Genomic DNA, 20,019 nt, shown 5'->3' with positions numbered 1-20,019 from the left:
CCCCCTTGTATTAGTGAACACGAGTGACGGATGATAAGTGGAGTGACTGCAATTCAGGGCTGATAAGTGGAGCTCCATGAACACTGTTGCGCAAAGAAGGGACCCGTGACACGCAGAAGGGATGTGGATTCCATCACGTTCACGAAGTCAATGCAGGAAAGATGTACAGTTGGAAAGTTAAGTTTGTAACAGTCCTGTACAACTTGTGATGAGACCAACATTTAGTACCACATTGGAACCCTACACGTCACCTACCACATTATATCATTATGGTATGATAACATGCTGTCAACGATTATTAAGTTCCAACAGTTGGGCCTGTATAACATGTGATGAGACCAACAAATGACACTACATCGGAACCCCACAAACCACCTACCATGTTTATTCATTGCAATATGATGTTATGTCATTAAGTTGACCTAATATCACATGCCAATTATGACTGCTTTCAATGTCAGGCAAGCCTTGTATTATGTATACTGCAAAACTGTGCTCAACCATTTATTTGGTAAGAGTTCTTGGGAAGGAAAACTCAACATGAGCAACATTCCGTTGGCTGTTCGCCAATGATTGGTTTATCAAATTCCTCTGAGTATATTATGTTACAATAGCAAAAACAAGAAACTTCCATAATGCACCATCAGTTGAGCTTTGAGGCTACATGAGCTGTGGTCCCAGCTGCACATCATTGAACTGGTATTTTGCTGAGATGCTACACTTGACTTTATTAGAATGATATTTTAAATAATGGAGCAATCAAAATATACTGTCCATCAAACTGGGTTCTCTTCATCGTATCAAAATTGACTTTGAAGTAGATAAAAATCTTTACAGGTTATGGGAACTGATGTGCATCGAGAAACCACATTTTGAGTTGCAGAAGGTAGAGTCAGTACAAAACCTTACTCTGCCCATGAGATGTCTTGAATGACAGGCTGGCCTCCGGTTAGCTTGTCAAAGCTCTCACAGAGGAAGGGGCAATAGTGGCAGTACGTTGCAGAGCAGGTGACTACTCTAAGATTTCAAGGTCATCTACCGATGAGGAATCCTCTGAATATGCCTCTGTTACGAAGGCACCACCTGCTCTCGAAGGCGTTTGCTGCTCCACAAAAAGGGAACTAGGGCTGGCTATGCTCGACATTGGCTCGAATGACCCCACTGCTGTAGCCACATCTACCAATTTTTCTTCCTTCCTGCCTCTTGGAAAGCTTGCCTTGGCCAGCTCTCTTAGAGTCTTCAGCTCACTAGATTTGGCAGTACCCCTTGACCTCTTCCCTTGCATTGCTCGAGGCACATTCCATTGATTCCATGGTTGTCCTTGTCCTTGTATAGGTTCAACGGTGATCTCCCCAGACGCAGAATCCATTGCAACCACAGAGGGTGTCCTGGGGTCTATGAAGCAAGGAGATCCTGGACCATAGGCTTGAACCACAGCTTCAGACGTCATGGCCGCATCAGGGTCACCTTGTGATGTCAAGCCTGGCTTCAAATCTATCTCAGGATTGGATTGGACGACCGTCACAAGACCTGTCTTAGGCTGCACAGGCAGAGTGGAAATGAACCTAGACCACCTTTCTCGTGGTATAAAAGGTAACAGTAAACCCCGACAGAGCATTTTAACACCCAGCTTCAAAGACGGCTCTTGAGAAGGTGACAACTTCAACAGCTGATTCATCAAAGCATACCATTCATTGACCAACTGCACAACCAAGCTAATCAGTAGTAGAGCCAGCATGATTATCCCTACACTCTCATGGTTCTCAACTGAAGGAGCCGCAGCAAGGAGAGAAAGACCCGTTGCAAACATAACTGCTTCACAAAGCAAACTTACAGTTTCAACAATCTGCACTCCTCTTCTTATGTATGGCCTGAAAACTACCAAGTACAAGAGTTGTCCCAGTGTAAAACCGAAGACAATGCCGACTTGACTCCATGAATAAACAGAAGTATTGTATGCTCCAAATACAAGCCCAAGTGATGCGCGTCTAGCCAGATCCAGAACAATGTAGCATGCTCTTCCAACTCCTATTATCCTTTCAGACCTAGAAACAACTGCTTCCTCACTCTCATCATTGGAGCTCAGAGCTTTCATTCTCCCTATGCCGTGAGAACCACTGGCAATCCACCTTGGCAAGCTCTTAGGGTTTTTACTGTCCGAGATCACAAGCTTCGGAGGGCCTTTACGATCTTCAAAGAGCAAACCAAACCTCCAAAGAAAAGTAGATGGCAACCCGTCCTTGCAAGTCCATGTTCCTGTCGACTTTACACCAAGACACAGTTGAGCACTCCTGTGCAATGAATCTGTGTCGGTCTGCCATCTGATCTCATAATACTGTACAAACTTGCCAACAAAGACAGCAACACACAGGAAAAGAACAACTGATAGAAGAAAGCCTGCTGGAACTGCGAGTAAGATCACACCCACTATAATGCCACTGGTTGTACCCCCTAGCAACCAGAAAAAGTAGGATTAGCTTCTAAGCAATCAAAACTTGTGAAACAAGTAAAGATAAGCTGTGCAATACCTCTGATGATAAATGCCAGTGCTTGGCATAATCCAGGGAGAGCAAATATCAAAAGAAAAAGCTCAAATCGTGGAAGCACTAGAGCCCCTCTCAATGAGGTCCTTGTTCGCCATCTTAAAAACCCTAGAGTACAGAAATGGAGAAAGATAAGGGCACCTCCAATTGCACCCAGCCAAAACATGTTTGATTTAAAATCACGCCACCTGCAGCCACAGTTGCAGCACACAATGCTACAGTAAGCAAACAAATGACGGCACATCAAATATCAAATAAACTAGACTAAAAGAAAAATTCAAGTTGAGAATCAATCACTTCGCTTAGCACTAATTCGGAGGAAACAACCTGAGATGAGTGAAGTACTAACACAAGGCACTAATTATTCTCTTCGATAGATATGGAAAACCAGGATGCGCCGTAGTTTTCAGGGGCACAATCAGGGTGATGACATCAGTAAGGAGGAGGTGTACAAGGAGAAGAGCCTAGGCGCTGTAGAAACTCTAGTGGTAAAAATTCATTTAACAAAATCAATATGAACATTCCTGGCCACATGTTTCTCAAACATGGAGCCAAATTTGACCAAGGAGGGGTAGCCTATGTGACCAATAGGGCCAAGGCAGGCTTTATCACTTCCCATGGACCTGTAATATTATTATTTATTTGTTGTTACTTCTATCTTTACTTTGCGCGTGTGTGTGTGTGTGTGTGTGTGCGCGCGCGCGCGCATGCGCGCGGCGCGCGCGCATGTGGAGGGGACTGCCTGATGGGCTGCCGACATACCAGCCTCCTTGTGTGCAGATTCTGGGTGCCCTTCCGCCATTTTTGATGTGTGAATAAGGGTGTTCGGTGGTCCACATAGCCACCTCCGACATGCTATCAGAGCACTCTCCTCACTAAAAATAAGAGGGATGTGTGATGGGTGCAGTTCTCAAGCTGCTTTACCTGCAGGAGAGCTAGGTTGAAGGGGCACTCCAAGAAAACTCACAAAGCTAGGGGGACCACTGCCCTTGTATTGCCAGATTCTGCTGGCTGGTTAATACCTAGAGTGCAACCACACGCTACTTGGGAAGAGAGAGAGAGAGAGAGAGAGAGAGAGATGATAATCAACAAGATAATCAGCACGATCTTAAAGGGATTGAGGAAGTACAAGATGTAGTGGAAAGCATAAATCCATTATAGAAGTAGGTGCTTTTTATAGGAGACACCTCATTATACATATTCTAAAGTATATGCTAGATGTGATGCCACCACATATGCTAAATATGATTCCACCATATGTGCTGAGTATGATGCCACCACATATGCCTTTTAAGAGGATGTTCCCACACAAGAGGCCGCGGTTTTTCACACACATTGGAACCACTTTATTTAAGGTCTGAATTCAATCCTAGTTCACTCAACCACCTAGCACTTGTTTATTCCCACATTAATCACTATTAATATTTAACATTCCCCCCCCCGTAGTGATAATGTGGCTAGAAAGCCCAATCATCCTGGAAAAGGTTTACTTTATCTTCTGGCTGCTGCTTCTTGTCATCGGAGGTAGAAGCAGCGGAGTTTGCACAATCTTCATCAGCTTTAAGCTTTGCAAGCCTCTTCTGACACTCTTCGATGTGGTGCCTAGGCTTGTAGCAATAGTGTAACCTTCCTTTCTTCTTCTTGGTGTCACTCTGTAATGAGTCCACTTTGCTTTTGTCCTTGGAGACGTAGGCTTGGTCTCCTTTGCTTACATCACCCCTAGATCTCTGTCTACTCCTCATGGAGAAGCAATCCAACTAGCTCCTTAAAGGATATAGGATTGTCTCCTCCTCTCATAGAAAGATTCAAAGAAGTATGAAAGAACTCAGGCAAGGAGTTGAGAAAGGTGGTGACCAATTTTCTGTTATCAACAACCTCATCTATATTCAGCAGCTCTTCTTTTAGGTCTATTACCTTGGTAAGATGATAAGCAATGGAATCACCTGCGTTCATGGTCCAGAAAGTTCAGTGGAAGCAGCTCTTTGTGACATCCTCACAGTAGTACAAAATTTCCCAAAGCTAGAGAGAGAATCAAGAAGAAGAAAACCTCCCTTGAGAAGATGTGATCGCCGGGGTATACCAAAAACAGGGTGTATACTTGAATGAGTTCACACGAGACTCTAGGAGTATTTTGCACAAAAACAAGAGTGCCCATGGATGCTTTAGCTTTACAAGACTTCCACTAATGAACAAGAATCCCCAAAACATGCGTGCATCTCTTTGATGAACAAAATGCTGAAGGAAGTTGATCCTTTGCTTCCCTCTTTTCCTCAAACACCCAAGGGATAGCGAAGCTGAGTTGGAGTTGAGGACAAAGCTGAGCTGGAGGAGAAGCCTGGTCGAGGCAATTATCTCAAACAGTGGGTTGAGTTGGTCTCAAAGCCGGTTGAGGCAAGACATGAAGGTGCAACAGAGCAGCACAAGCTACACTGGGCGCAAGCATCAAGAAAAAAGGCGGACCGACTAGGGTGCTGGCTACAAGAAGTGGCTAGTGGCAGTGATTCGTTGGGCACTAGCACTAGCCATCTGGCTGGCAACAAGCTCTAAGACGACAGCGATGAGCTCTGACTACAAGCGATGGGCTCTAAAGCATGAAGCTCCACGAAACAGCACTGGCTCTAATACCAAACGTTGGTTGACACCTAGAGTGCAACCACACACTAGTGGAGAGAAAGGAGAGAGAGAGATGATAATCAACAAGATCAACACAATCTTAAAGGGATTGAGAAAGTACAAGATGGTGCTTTTTATAGGAGAGACCTCATTATACATATTCTAAAGCATATGCTAGATGTGATGCCACCACATATGCTAAATATGATTCCACCACATATGCTAAGTGTGATGCCACCACATATGCCAAATATGATGCCACCACATATGCCTTTTAAGAGGATGTTCCCACACAAGAGGCTTGTACATAATAGAAATTTTTCACACATTGGAACAGCTTTATTTAAGGTATGCATTCAATGCTAGTGTACTCAACCACCTAGCACTTGTTTATTTCCACATTAATCACTATTAATATTTAACAGATTCATCGCAAGCTCTGTTACTTGGGTGGATTAGGATTGGCTAAGAATAGAACCTGATAGAAGTCAATGGAAATCAGACGGATTTTACTGGACCATCCCATTTAGGCTTTTGAGACAGTGTACCCTCATGAAGGTGAAAGGAATTGAAGAAATCTATAAGTCTACAAGGAGGCCTTTGGATGGCAATGGTAATTGATCCTTTGTGTCTCAATCACCTCGAGTGAGGTCCAAGCTACCTCCATGAGTTTTCTCCTCCACTCTCTAAAGAGAGGCAAGGCTTCGGCTTCCTACCCTCAAAAAGCCAAGTGCTAATCTTGGCTAGTGCTCTATAGATATCATGGCAAATACAAGCTCCCTCCACGATGTGCTCTCCCTGCTTGTGAAACTATTTGGCCCTCCTAGCTCTTTTTCACATGATGGAACTCATGCTCGAACACATGGACAAATGGATGAAAGCGTTGGAATAGGGATCTTGAATTTGCCTCATAAAAAAGCATGAGTTTTGGTCAAAAAGCAAGGAAAAGCAAAAAGTAAAACTGAGTTGACTACAAGATAAGGGCACATTGGAAAAAACAGCCAAACCAAAACGCTAAAAGCCGCTTCTCCAAAAAGTAACTCCAAGGCCGAAAAGCAAAGCCCTGAAGTTAGAAAAGCATAACTAAAGAACTTTAACCAAAGTTTTGTTATTTTACCGAAAGTCCCAAAAGAGAGAGAGAGAGAGAGAGAGAGAGAGAGCAGTGAAAAAAGTAAAAAGCAAACCTTGGCCCACTATTGGCAAAAAGCAAGGCCTCCCTCAAGTATAAAATAAGCAAGAGCCTTCCTTGATGGATCATCTACAAGGTGGAGATTATCAAGAGTGTGGAGCCTCTCAAAGAAGATCATCTTCATCATCTTCCTCCTCCACTATTCTACCGCTTGTTGCCAAATGAGCCGACGCCGCTGCCACTCTGCTCTGTTCAACGCCGCCCTACCCTCTGTCCATTTCCGCCTTGTTCCGCCTGCTTCTGCTCAACAGCTCCGACTGCCACCACCAACCAACAACGCCCTGTTCCACCTAATTCGCAATGATGTTTGCAGATAGCACCGCCGCCAACACCCATGTGCTAGCCAATTTCTGAAAACAGCGATTACTTCATTTATTGCACACATCAACTATGTGAGCTTGGATATCTTTGGATTTGGATCTAGGACTTGGACTTGGATTTGGTACTAGCACGGTGAGAGACTCTTGTGGGTCCTAGCAACGTGCTCGTCATCAAAGATCTTGTGCCTCTACACCCACTTCGACCCGAACTTCTACATTGACATATTTGTTTGATATTATATTCATTGGTTGTATTGGTCCTGGCTTGGAAAAGCCCGTGGATTGTTCCTGAATAAATTCTTGAAAGAGGGCAAGGCATGTTTGAAAGAGTACACAAAGCGGAAGCAAATAAGCACTAGAGTGTGCTCAGTAGAGAGTGCAAGAGAGAGAGAGAGAGAGAGAGAGAGAGAGAGAGAGAGATGGAGCAACTATGCTCAATATACGGAAGTGATATAGTCCCAAGCAAGAGACAAAAGTAGTCTCATAAGTGAGGGAGCAAAAGATAGACTAGGCAACATACAAAAGTGAGAGGCCAGCCCACCTATTTATAGGTGGGAAGAGATGGCCAACTGGACATGCTACAACTGGCCGACTAGGCATGATAAAGCTAGACGTTTGGGAAAATGCATCCAAGCTTGGAAAAATCCAAAAAAAATTATGTAAATAAGGGGTGGCCAGCCCACAATCAAGGGCCATGCAAAAGGGACCAAAAGGACACCAAACATGGACAGAAACTGGGGAGGAATGTGCCAACACCCCCTCTGAAGCCGAAGATGAGGAGCCAAGGAAGCCTGAGAAACCAGCTTCGTGGACAAATCTACTGCATTCTCCGCTAAAGGACAATACTCCAAACGCAAATCTCCAGCAAGAACCCGTTCACGAACACAGTGATCCTGTATCTCAATGTGTTTCGTAGGAGCATGAAACACAGGGTTCTTGGCGATGGCGATGGCGATGGCGATGCAACTCTAATTGTCACACCAAAGAAGAGTAGAATGGTAGGAGGTCAGCGAAGCTCCTCCATTAATCTCCGCAACCAAATCGCCTCACATGTAGCATAACAAACCGCACGATACTCCGCCTCTGTGGACGAATGCGCCACAGTAGGCTGCTTTTTACAGCTCCATGAAATAGCTCTGGACCCAGTGGTCGAACGCCGAGTATCTGGGTCTGCACCCCAATCTGAATCACACCATCCAAAAAGAGTACATCCTTGGCCATAGAAGAAGCCAAAGTCCAAAGTGCCACACAAGTACCGAAGAACTCTGAGAGCACACCGCCAATGCTGCTGACAGGGTTTAGATAAGAAAGAACTCAATAATCTGACTGCGAAACACACGTCCAATCGAGAGTAGGTCAACCCAACCAAACAACCGACAAGAACCCAATATTGTCCTTGATCAATCCCTGGAGAAGCATCAAGTAGAGAAAGCTTCTCACTAGTATCCAAACAAGAGGATACTAGTTTGCATCCAGTCATCTGAAATCTATCAAGTATATCCCGTGTGTACTTCAACTAAGAGAAAAAAAAATGCCCTTCGAGGTCTGCCAAATCTCAAAGCCAAGAAAATAATGCAGAAGGCCAAGTTCGGTCATCTCAAACTCTGCCAAATCTCAAAGCCAAGAAAATAATATAGCAGGCCAAGTTCCGTCATCTCAAACTCTGTCTCCAAAGCATCCATGACTGAACGGATCTGCGCAAAATAAGAACCTATAAAGATGAGATCATCAACATAGACCACAATGATAACAATCAACCTCCTCTCAAGGAGGATATTAAGGTTCGAATCTGCATGAGAACGACAGAGGCCAAGCTTCTGAAAGAACTCATCGATCCGTTGGTACCAAGCCTGCGGAGCCTACTTTAGACCATATAAAGCCTTCTTCAACCGATACACCTGATCCTGTTTGCCTGGAACAACAAATCCCAGCAACTGATCAACATAAACCTCCTGTGTAAGCTCTCCATTCAGGAAAGCCAACTTGATGTCCATCTGGAATACGGGCCATCTATGATGTCCTGCAAGAGCAAGAACGGTGTGATCCGGGCCGTCAAAGCGAAGGTCTCATCGAAGTCGACTCCAAGGCGCTGAGCATAAACCTTGGCAACCAACCTCGTCTTGTGCTTGTCCAAGCTACCATCAGCTCAGAACTTCGATTTGAAGATCCAACGAACGCCAATCACCTTACGCTGCAGTGGCCTAGGAACCAAAATCCAAGTGCCATTCCGTTCAATAGCATCCAACTCTGCCTGCATAGCACGACGCCAAGGCTCATGTGAAAGAGCCTCGTCCACAGAAGTAGAGGATCAGAAGGACCATGAATGATAGAGGACATAAGAGCATAGCTAACAAACTTGTTTCTCTCATGAATTTGTTTCCCTGTAACTCTGAAAGATCGCCTGAGAGAACAAGGCGGAGGAGCAGAAGAAAGCTCACGTAACCCAAAATTACGAAGTGTCTAATAGCACCATCGAGGCACAGCTCTGCTCCAACTCGCTGGAGGAGCAGAGTCATCATCATCTAACTGAGAATCCACGACTAGAGATGTAACAGAAGCAGAGGGAGGCGAAGGCGGAGGCAGAGAAAGAAGAAGCTCACCACCCCCCTCTGGAGATGTAGGAGTCTCGTCGAACACCACATCACGGCTCACAACTACTTTGTCGGCTTGAGGATCATAAAGACGATATGCCTTGGACACAGTGGTGTATCCGAGAAAAGTCATGGCTTGAGACTTCAAGTCCAACTTGAAGCGATGCTCCTTAGGCACATGAACATACGCCGAACAACCAAATATCTGGAAATGAACAACAGAGAGCTTCTCACCATGGAAAGCCTCATATGAAGTTTTATTTGGAAGAGCAACAATAGGAGACATGTTCAGAATGTAGACAGCAGTAGACACCGCCTCAACCCAGAAACGTCGAGGTAATGAAGAATGCTCAAGCATAGCACGGGCCATCTCCATAATGGTCTTATTCTCTCTTTTTTTCGAGAAAAGATCCTTTCATTAGTTATATAAAAACGCCCGAAGGGCTACAAAGATCCTCTCCTGCTCATAAGAAAACAGAGCAGAGATCCAAGCAAGGCAGCTAGAGAGACTCTCCCTAGGTGTAGAAAAGTACAAATATCAGTACAATCCAGGCGAACCAGATGGTGAGGCTGCTGAGGAGCTCCCATCGTAGATCCCTCTACTGTGTCCAGCCGGCGGACGAGAAATCCGGTGAAGGAACCAGGCGAGGTTGGCCCCTAATGAATATGATGGCTTGGCAGTCCTGCTCCGTCTCATAGCCGATAGCAGGCTCCGACGAGGTCGACCAAGCAACGGCACCCCACGTATACAAACCCTCTGGAGAGAGGGGGGGCAGAATGCGCAGCATCCGCAGCCAAATCTGCTGCGCCTGAGGACAGTCCCATATGGGAAAAGGCTATTGGGACTACATAGAAGGTGAGCATGAAGAGACACTGGAGATACCGGATATAAATCCGACTGCTCTGCAGATGTAAAAGAGTTTAAAGACTGGAACCAAGGAGCCAGGAAGGTTATGTATTAGCTTTCCATTAGTATACAGGACACCATGATTGGGCACATTCAGGATGCCAAGTCCCCCAAGGAGGCGCGGGACACCTTGGTAAAGCTTTATGAAACAAATACCAAGGCACGTAAGCTACAGTTGAAGAATGAACTTCATACTGTGGAGAAAAAGAGCATGTCTGTGAATGACTATGCGTTGAAGATAAAGAGTATTGTGGAATCCTTTGCATCTATTGGTGTGTCAGTAGATGATGATGACAAGGTGGAAGTCTGTCTACGTGGTCTCGGGCCACAATACAAGGCGTTGAAGACGTCTATTCAGACTCGAGAAAACATTCCCAACTTTACAGATTTGGTGTCTATGCTGATTATCGAAGAGAAGAACTTGGGTGAAGATCAACAGTCCTCACAAAGCAAAAACAGTTCAGAGCAACAGGCCTTCTACACGAGTTCAGGAAGAGGACGAGGTAGAGGAGGCCGTGGACGCGGTCAAGGAGGTGGCCGAACAGGTAATCAGAATTATGGCCAGCAGCAGCAACAACAGTCCCAGAATCAACAACAACAACAACACGCAGGTGGAAGAGGCAAATTCAGAGGCAGGGGGAGTCAAAGAGGTCGTGGAAATTGGCAAAGGCAATATAATGATGCACGTGAATGCTATTATTGTGGTAAGCCTGGACATGTGCAGTCAGAATGTTATAAGAAACAGGCTGACATGCAAAATGGGAAAGTGGAGCAAAACAACTATGCATCCTCAAGCAGAAATAATGAGGATAATGAAAGGTTGTTTGTTATGCAGCATGTTGTGAATGCCATGTCTGAAAATGTTGATGCAGCACAAAAAGATAATGTATAGTATGTGGATTCAGGCACTTCGAACCACATGACGAGTCATGGGGAGTGGTTCAAGGAGATGAAAAACCCGGAAAGACCAGGTTTTGTGGAAACAGGGGATGACACTGCTCATCCAATTGCCCACGTTGGAGATGTGCCATTGTCTATGCAGGATAGCAAAGTGAAGTACCTTGCAGATGTACTTCATGTACCGAACATAACAAAGAATCTGGTTTCAGTTGGCCAGATGATTGAGCAGGGTTCGCAGGTTTGGTTTAACCCTGATGGGTGTTATGTTGAAGATTTCAAAGACAAGTGCAGGTTGGTTGCAAAAGGCAACAGAGTGGGCAGAATGTTTACGTTGAATGTAGACATGCCTGAAATGAGTGCTGCGATGTTTGCAAATGATTCAGGAATTGTTGCAGACACAGACATATGACATAAAAGAATTGGACATGTGAATGTGCAGAGATTGAAGTCTATGCAGACAAAAGGAATTGTGACAGGGCTGCCAAAATTTAAAGTGGAAGGTATGCATAAAATCTGTGAAGCATGCCAATTTGGAAAGCAAACAAAGCATGTGTTTCCACGAAACAGATATGTGAGCAGAAATGCACTAGATGTTGTGCATTCAGATGTATAGAGTCCTACGAAGACCATATCTATGGGAGGCTGCAGGTACTATGTGACTTTCATTGATGACCACACAAGGAAAGTGTGGGTATATTTCATGAAGGAGAAGAGTGAGGTGTTCACTCACTTTCAGAATTTCAGAGTTTTGGTTGAAAAGCACACAGGGAAATATGTCAAGTGCCTAAGGTCATATGGAGAGGGAGAATACTTCTCCAATGAGTTCTCTGAATTTTTGAAGAAGAATGGTATTCGGAGACAGTTCACATGTAGATACACTCCGCAGCAAAATGGAGTTGCTGAGCGGAAAAACAGGCACATTGCTGAGATTGCGCGAGCATTGATGGAAGAGAAGTATATGCTGCATTGCTATTGGACTGAGGCTGTTTCTACAGTAGTATACATCATGAACAGGACTCCAACTGCAGCCATACATGATGTAACTCCAGAGGAGAGGTTTCCTGGCAAAAAACCAGATTTGTCTCATCTGAAAGTCTTTGGATGCATTGCATATGTGCATGTGCCAGATGAGCTGAGAACTAAGCTGGATCCAAAAGCTAAAAAATGTGTGTTTATTGGATACTCCCTTGAGCAAAAGAGATACAGGTGTTATAACCCTACTACACGTGAGTTGAGGGTAAGCAGGGATGTTGCCTTTGATGAGATGAGCAGCTGGTATGCTGCTGAAAAAGAAGCTGTTGGGACTGATGTGAGTGGAAGTGTGGTTGCACAGAATGCAGGTCAGCAATCACAGTCTTTGAGTGGACCAGGAGAGTCCTCATCTAGTGGGTCTATTGATAGACCATGGAGTGGCAGGCTGCGTCATAATACCAGCCCTGCAAATGTGATTACTACATCACGTAAAGGAAAAGAGAAAGTGATTGAGCTCCTTGGTATGCCTGACATTTCTGCAGGGCATTCTCATGTTGATGGAGAGTCTAGTGGCTCAGATATGAGCCCTGATGAGGAGCTTGGGATCCCAGCTATGAGAACACCTGGTGTAAAGAAGGCTATGGAAGCCATGAATGAAAAGCTGCGAAGATCAGGTAGAGTGAAGAACCCTGTGCAGAGATTTACCTATGATGGTTATGTGGCACATCACTATGCATATATGGCAAAGGTTGTGCAGGTTGTTGAGCCCACATGCATTGATGAGGCTGTTGGAAATGTGTGTTGGGAGAAAGCTATGGATGAGAAGATGGATGCACTATATGGAAATGAAACTTGGGATTTAGTGCAATTGCCAGAAGGCAAGAAAGCCATTGGATGCAAGTGGATGTACAAAGTTAAACATAACAGTGATGGAAGGATAAACAGGTACAAGGCTAGATTGGTAGCCAAAGGATATGCGCAGACATATGGGATTGATTATGAGGAAACCTTCAGCCCAGTTGCCAAGATAGCAACAGTGAGAGTTGTGATAGCAGTGGCTGCGTCAAAGCAATGGTCTTTACATCAAATGGATGTAAAGAATGCATTCTTGCATGGAGATTTGCAAGAAGAGGTGTATATGTTGCAGCCACCTGGTTATGAGGATGTGGGTCACCCCGAGCATGTTTGCAGGTTGAAGAAAGCCTTGTATGGCTTAAAGCAAGCACCAAGAGCATGGTCTGACAAGATTTCTGAATATCTTATCACTATTGGCTTTCATGTAGCCAATGCAGATTTCTCATTGTATGTGAGACATGGGGATAGAGGAGTTGTGCTTGTTGTCATCTATGTAGATGACTTGATCATTAGGGGGCACCATGATGCAGAGATCTTTGATGTAAAGATCTTGCTTAGACAGAAGTTCGAGATGAAGGATCTGAGGAAGCTCAGATATTTCTTGGGCATTGAGGTGATTAGGTCACCACATGGTATTGGATTACTGCAGAGACAGTATGGCTTGGACATGTTGTCCGAGTATGATATGACAGGCTGTAAGCCTATTTCTGTGCCATTGGATCAGAATGGCAAGTTGAGTGCAGATTCAGGAGAGATCTTGGAGGATCCTACTATGTACAGACGCATAGTAGGAAGTTTGATCTACATGACGATCACCAGACCAGATTTGAGCTATGCTGTTGGGTTGGTGAGTCAGTTTATGCAGGTTCCACGGAAACCGCATTTGGATGCAGTGAGACGCATACTGAGGTATGTGAAGTCTACTTTGCATTGTGGACTATTCTATGAGACTGGGACAGAGATATGTGTACATGGGTACACAGATGCTGATTGGGCTGATAGTATCTCAGATAGAAGATCTACCAGTGGATTCATGTTTTCTTTGGGGAGTGCTGCTGTGACTTGGAGCAACAAGAAGCAGCCTACGGTTGCTCTATCGAGTACAGAGGCCGAGTACAGAGGCCGAGTACAGCATGTGAGGTAGCTTGGTTGAGAAAGCTACTTGCAGATTTGGGTCTATCAGTGGATAGACAAGTTGTCATTTTCTGTGACAACATTAGCAGTATACAGTTGGCCAGGAACCCAGTCTTTCATGCTCGTACCAAGCACATAGAGGTCCACTACCACTTCGTCAGAGAGAAGGTCTTGACAGGAGACCTTGACCTTGTTTATGTCAGCACAGAGGATCAGGTAGCTGACATCTTCACCAAAGCATTGGGTACAGAGAAGCTCTGCAGATTCAGGGCTTCGCTTGGTGTACATGAGATGGAGTTGAGCTCGAGGAGGAGTGTTGAGATATCGAGCTCATCTAGTGAGACGGTGGCCACTGATGACCCGCCTGGGGGATAGGCCCCACACTTACACCACTGGCATGGTTGGTGAGATCATGGGAGATATGCGGCCAGTGGGATGACAGGCTGTGTGACAGCCATTCTAGAGACTGGCATAGTTATAGCGCCAGCTCATTTAGTCGGGTTCACATTATAGAGAACCCGTGTATGTATTTGGTTGAGTACCTTTCATATTGTGTGTACTCTTATTCTTATATATGGTGTGTTGAGTGTTGAGTAGAGAAGAAGAAGATTTTCAGCCTCTCACCTTGTGTGTTCTCTATTAGGGTTTTGTGAGTGTGTGTGTGTGCTTGCAAGAGCTCAAGCTCTCTTCCCCCTTGCATCTTTTCACAAACTGCGTGCTGGACCTGCCGCCAATGGTCCCCAGGCTAGACGAGGCCGAGAACCCAGCATGTGACCCTGCTCTGTGCGAACCGCTGGGCTCCAGATAAGCGGCTGTCTGGCCCACTCTTCATCACAAGAAGGAGGTCTCTGAGAGAGTCCCGGTCTCAGCAACTCCCACGCTCGCAGGATGCTCAAGGCAAATCTGTCCTCCCAGCCTCTACTGAGGCCTGTCCTCCTCATCTCTATGAAGATCCATCGTATCTCCGGTGCCCAAGTGCCCCCTGCTGGGGGCGCCCGAGCCTGCAACCGCTGCAAAAGAAGCTCGTTCCAAGACTCAGCGCCTTGAAGCAGCCCCCGAACAATAAGCTTACCCAATAAGGCTCTACTCTGATCAACTAGATCTATAATGCCCAAGCCCTCCTGGGCGAGCGAAAGTGTAATAACTGCCCAAGCGACCTTAGCCCGAACTGACTGACCATCCCGCCCAGCCCAAAGAAAGTTCCTGATTAGCCTCTGTACCTGGCTGATGCAAGAGCTCGAGAAGATCCAGCAAGACGTGATGTACCACAAGGTCGCTAAAAGCACCTGATTTGCCACCACCACCCTCCCAGCCAAGGATAGCCGAGCTGCTGTACTCCAAATAATGGTCTTATTATTCCTCTCTGTAGCTCCATTCTATGATGGAGTAAATGCTGTAGTAAGTTGTCTCCGAATGCCATGGGTCCTGCAATATTGCTGAAACTCCTAGGATGTAAATTCACTCCCTATGTCGGTCCTGAGAGCCCTGACAGAGAAACCGGTCTCTTTTTTTCCCTAAACTCTCCAATCACAAAAGTGCTGAAAAGCCTTATCCTTAGTCTTTAGAAAGAAAACCCAAGTATATCTAGAAAGGTCATCCACCATCACGAGCATGTACAAAGCCTTGCTCAAAGACGCGGTACTCATTGGACCACATAAGTATGCATGAACAAGAGCAAGTGATGTCGAAGATCTGACGTCTCCTTCGGAAAGGCGGCTCGATGTTGCTTCCCTTGTAAACAAGAGGATAAAGCAAAAGATGGAGCCTTGATTGTCGGTAAACCCTCAACCAACCCTTCCTCGAAGCTCGCTATAGAAGCTGATAGCTCAAATGGCCAAACCAAGCATGCCAAAGAGCAAAAGAAGAACCAAAAGAAAGCAGAGCAGTCAACCAAGTCTCCTTATCACGAATAGTAATCTCATGACGAGAGAAGATCACCTCCGCACTCTGAGCTGTAAGAGCACTCACTGACAAAAGGTTAAATGCCAAATCTGGAATGTACAGAACGTCAGAGAAGTACCTCTTGTCCTCGAAAGAGCGAAAGATGTGGATGGTGCCATGTCCATGCACTAGCATGGAAGAATAATCACCCAAAGTGATCTCACCAGACCTGGCAATGAAGTCCTTGAATCAATCTCGATGGGGTGTCATGTCAGCAGTAGCACCGCTATCCACAATCCAAGACCGCGATTGAGAAGTCACAAGAGCAAGTATACGACGAGTACCTGCTAATAGAAGAATGCCATAATCCTTCTTGGCCTAAGACACCACTGTAGAGGAAGAGTTATTTGCTTCTTCATTCCGCTTCTTCTTGTGACATTGGGACGATTTATGACCCTTCTTTCCACAATAATGACACTCAATGTTCTTGTTTTTAGAAGATTTGCTTTTGTCTTTATCCTTTTCATTATCCTTGGAGTTCTTGTCAGAACCCCCTTTCTTTTGTTGATTCTTCTCTTTATCTCGCTGAGCCAAAGCTCCATCAGAACCACCAGAGGTGCCAGTCTCCTCCTCAAAGCGAGACTCAACTTCCTCCCAAGTAAATGGAACAAGACAGGGAGAGCAAACAAGAGACTAAAAATAAGCATCAAACCTCTTTGGAAGCTTGGAGGGAAGCCGAGTAGCCATATCCTCCGTAAAGATATCCTTGCCACAAACAGCAAGCTCATCTCGGAGATCTTTCATCTTCGAGATGAAAGCAGATAAGGATGATTTTTATAAGCTGCTTTTCCAACGCCAAAATCCGACCCAGAGACTTAATCTCGTAGAGATCTGCAAATGCATTCCAAACTTCATGTGCAACATCTGCTATACGCACATGAGAGAGAACACAATCTTGACAGTTCAACATCAGAAGGGAGAAAACACGACGATCATTCGCCTGCCAAATATCAATCTGTGCCTGAGTCACACCACCGGAAGCAAGGATGGGAGTGGTGGCATTGGCAAGTGTAACAAGCCAATCCCAAAGATCCATGGCACACAAGGCTGATTTCACGTTCACCTTCCTCAAGCTGTAGTTGAAACCATCCAACTTTGCAGACTCGGAGAACATATGAAGTGTAGTCGGGGCAGCCATTACAAAATCTTGGACTCAATCTCACAAACACACAAAATCTCGGAAAGAGTGTCCACCACAGGTACCAAGGTTGCCACCAAAGCCCGAACCACCACAATACCCCTTTTGCAAAAGGGAATGTCCATTGGAGAGGAAAACGCAGCCAAAGAGAGGCTGCTGTCTTGAAAAAACAGGCCACCTAGATCCAAACTCCAAGTAGAAGAAAAACGCTGATGAGAAATTACCTTCTAGCTGTACGCGATGAAGCCAAAGTGAAGGAAAAGCAATCAGTAGAAGCTGTCCAGAAAACACAGCAACGAGAGGGCTTTAAATCTGAGAAAAGCACAGAGGTAAAGGGGCTGTAGATAGGGCTGAATCTGGGACAGCAGAGGGAATCGCTGAACCGGGAGTGATGATACCATGAAAGAGTGTACAAAGCGGAATCAAATAAGCACTAGAGGGTGCTGAGTAGAGAGTGCAAAGAGAGAGATGGAACAACTATGCTGAATATACTGAAGTGATACAGTCCCAAGCAAGAGACAGAAGTAGTCTCATAAAAGAGGGAGCAAAAGATAGACTAGGCAAGATACAAAAGTGAGAGGCCAGCCCACCCATTTATAGGTGGGACTGGGAAAATGCATCCAGGCTGGGAAAAATCCCAGAAAAATATGTAAATAAGGGGTGGCCAACCCACAATCAAGGGCCATGCAAAAGAGACCAAAAGGACACCAAACATGGGCAAAAACTGGGGATGAATGCGCTAACAATGTTCCAACTCAATGTGGTGTATTGTGCAAGATCCATGTGCCCTTCTTTCTCTCCCCCTCTCTCTCTCTCTCTATCTCAATAACTCTTGGGACACGTGGTTGAGTCTGTCACACTACATGTCCCATTGGGCTTACAGTGGTATCAGAGCAAGGACTTCGCTTGAAGAAATCTTTCTTGGGGTGACAGAGCCATGCTCTTGAGAGCCATGCCAAGAGCAGAGGGAGACCAAGGCCCTAATGAAGGAAACAACTATGAGGCCAATACAAGACTTTAAGATGGGAACGCAAGCCGACAATCTATTTCTCGTGAAACCACGGCCATGACATCAACAAAGTATCGAGGTTTTCAACAACTCAGACAATTTCAACAAAGTATCGAGGTTTTCAACAAAGTATCAAGGTTTTCAACAATTCAGACAATTTCTCCAAGATGAAGAGTTCTTAGATTGGAGAGCCAAGAAGGAATAGGATCATAGAAGGGCTCAGATGTTTGAAGATTTCATCAAAGACCAAACCACCGAAGCCGAAGGAGTGAAAGCTGCCAAAGCCCATCTTCGAGCCAAAGTTGAAAAGAGTCACTATTGGAGAAGGATCCAATAGCTACCTAATCCGCTACCCACAAAGAAAATAGACAGACTACCCGTAGGCCCACTCTCGGATGCAAAGCTTCTTCGGGCCAGGCAAGGAAAAAGAAGGCAAAGGAGCCTTCAACTAGCAAAGTTGACTTCAAGCCGAGAGAAGAGCGTCAAGTTCGATGCCTTTTGATGGAAAACAGGACACCCAAGAAGCCTTATCTTTCATCAAACAGTTTGATGTCGCCTTTGGAGACGAAGACTACTCCAAAAAGTACAAACTTTGCCTAGTTCGTATGCATTTAAAAGATGCCGCCTTGAGTTGGTGGCTAAAAAGTAGTGTAAGATGGGACCGAGCCAAAGTCATAGACCAACTTCAAGACCATGTTCAACAAGAAGTTCCTTCCCGCAAACTTTGAAGCAGATGTGCAAAAGGAATGGGATGAGGTAAAGCAAAAAGTCAGTGAGAATATGACAACTTACCTTGATAATTTTTCAATCGTCTCATTGAAATTCACTTCTTATACTCCCATTCCATTACTAATGGAAATGCGTAAGTTTGTCAATGGATTGCAACCTAAGCTTATGCAAGCAGTTTACATGGCAAAACCGAAAACCTTGGAAGAAGCACAAGACAAAGTCCTACAAGCTAAAGCTCTATACATGCCTTGGATGGTGGGCAAAGAAAATCGAGATCCATCCCAAAAGATGGAGGTTCAAAGGAGGATCTCAATCAAGAAATGAGCCCCAGGAGGAGAAGAACGACAAGAGGGGAGATAAGCCTTCACTTTACAGAAAGAAGTTATCCTGCAAGCAACTTGAAGAATATGTCAAAGAAAGAAAGTGTTTCCAATGTGAGAAGAACAGAGACATATGGCTGTAAAATGTCCTGACAAGCCAAACCAAGAAGCCAAGCCACCCCAGACCAATGCATTGCCAAAGGAAATTCAACATCAAGATGATACACCACCAAAGAGAAGACAACTTTTCAAGGCTTGGGACAAAGTGGCCAACGAACCCGTGTAATCCACTTCAACAATGGTGCTACCTATTCTTAAAGCTCTCTCTGGATAGGTTCGAAGCTCCTATTTCTGCGGGTACAGCCTTCGAGGGAATGTCAACAAAGGTGACCCCTATTATGGGAAACCTTCTCTTACAGATTGGGAACTATGTGGACCATGAGAACTTTGTTGTAGGAAAAGTTGGACATTGTGATGTAATTTTGGGTATGCCTTGGCATAAGAAGATAGATCCGGCCATTGATTGGGTTGGAAACAAGATTAGGTTTTCCTTTAAGAGCAAGAATGTAACTTTTGATATAGGAGTTGAGAGGAATTCTATTCCACTCATCAATCATGTACAGATTCCAAAAGCAATAAAGCAATAAAGTAATCTATTTACTCATACTTGATATATACCTAGATGAATCCAAGAACATGCCCAAATTCACCTTTTAGGAACGTGCATGTTATATACTCCATTATGCATAGTATGGACTAGATACTACAACATCCCCACTAACGTCATCAGTGCCCAATAGTGGGTGTAGAACTCTGTATCAAGATATGCTCTCACACACGCACTCCACACACACACGC

General features: G+C 45.0%; 1 protein-coding gene across 2 annotated transcripts in view; it reads right to left on the bottom strand.

The window, feature by feature from the left end:
- Positions 1-446: 446 nt before the first annotated feature.
- Positions 447-20,019, bottom strand: part of LOC147625528 (uncharacterized) — a 32,633-nt gene continuing 13,060 nt past the window's right edge. For both annotated transcript variants that reach the window (XM_086817024.1, XM_086817027.1), the window contains exons 12-13: positions 2,529-2,731; positions 447-2,451 (exon numbers count right to left, since the gene is read on the bottom strand). In XM_086817024.1, coding sequence (XP_086673150.1) covers positions 1,013-2,451; positions 2,529-2,731 — 1,642 coding nt within the window. In that variant the 3' untranslated portion in view covers positions 447-1,012. The remainder of the gene's footprint in view (positions 2,452-2,528; positions 2,732-20,019) is intronic.

The sequence above is a fragment of the Cibotium barometz genome, chromosome 23, assembly GCF_041138505.1.
Source record: "Cibotium barometz isolate CiBa-2024 chromosome 23, ASM4113850v1, whole genome shotgun sequence".
NCBI lineage: Eukaryota > Viridiplantae > Streptophyta > Polypodiopsida > Cyatheales > Cibotiaceae > Cibotium > Cibotium barometz.
This window is presented reverse-complemented; position numbering and strand designations above follow the sequence as displayed.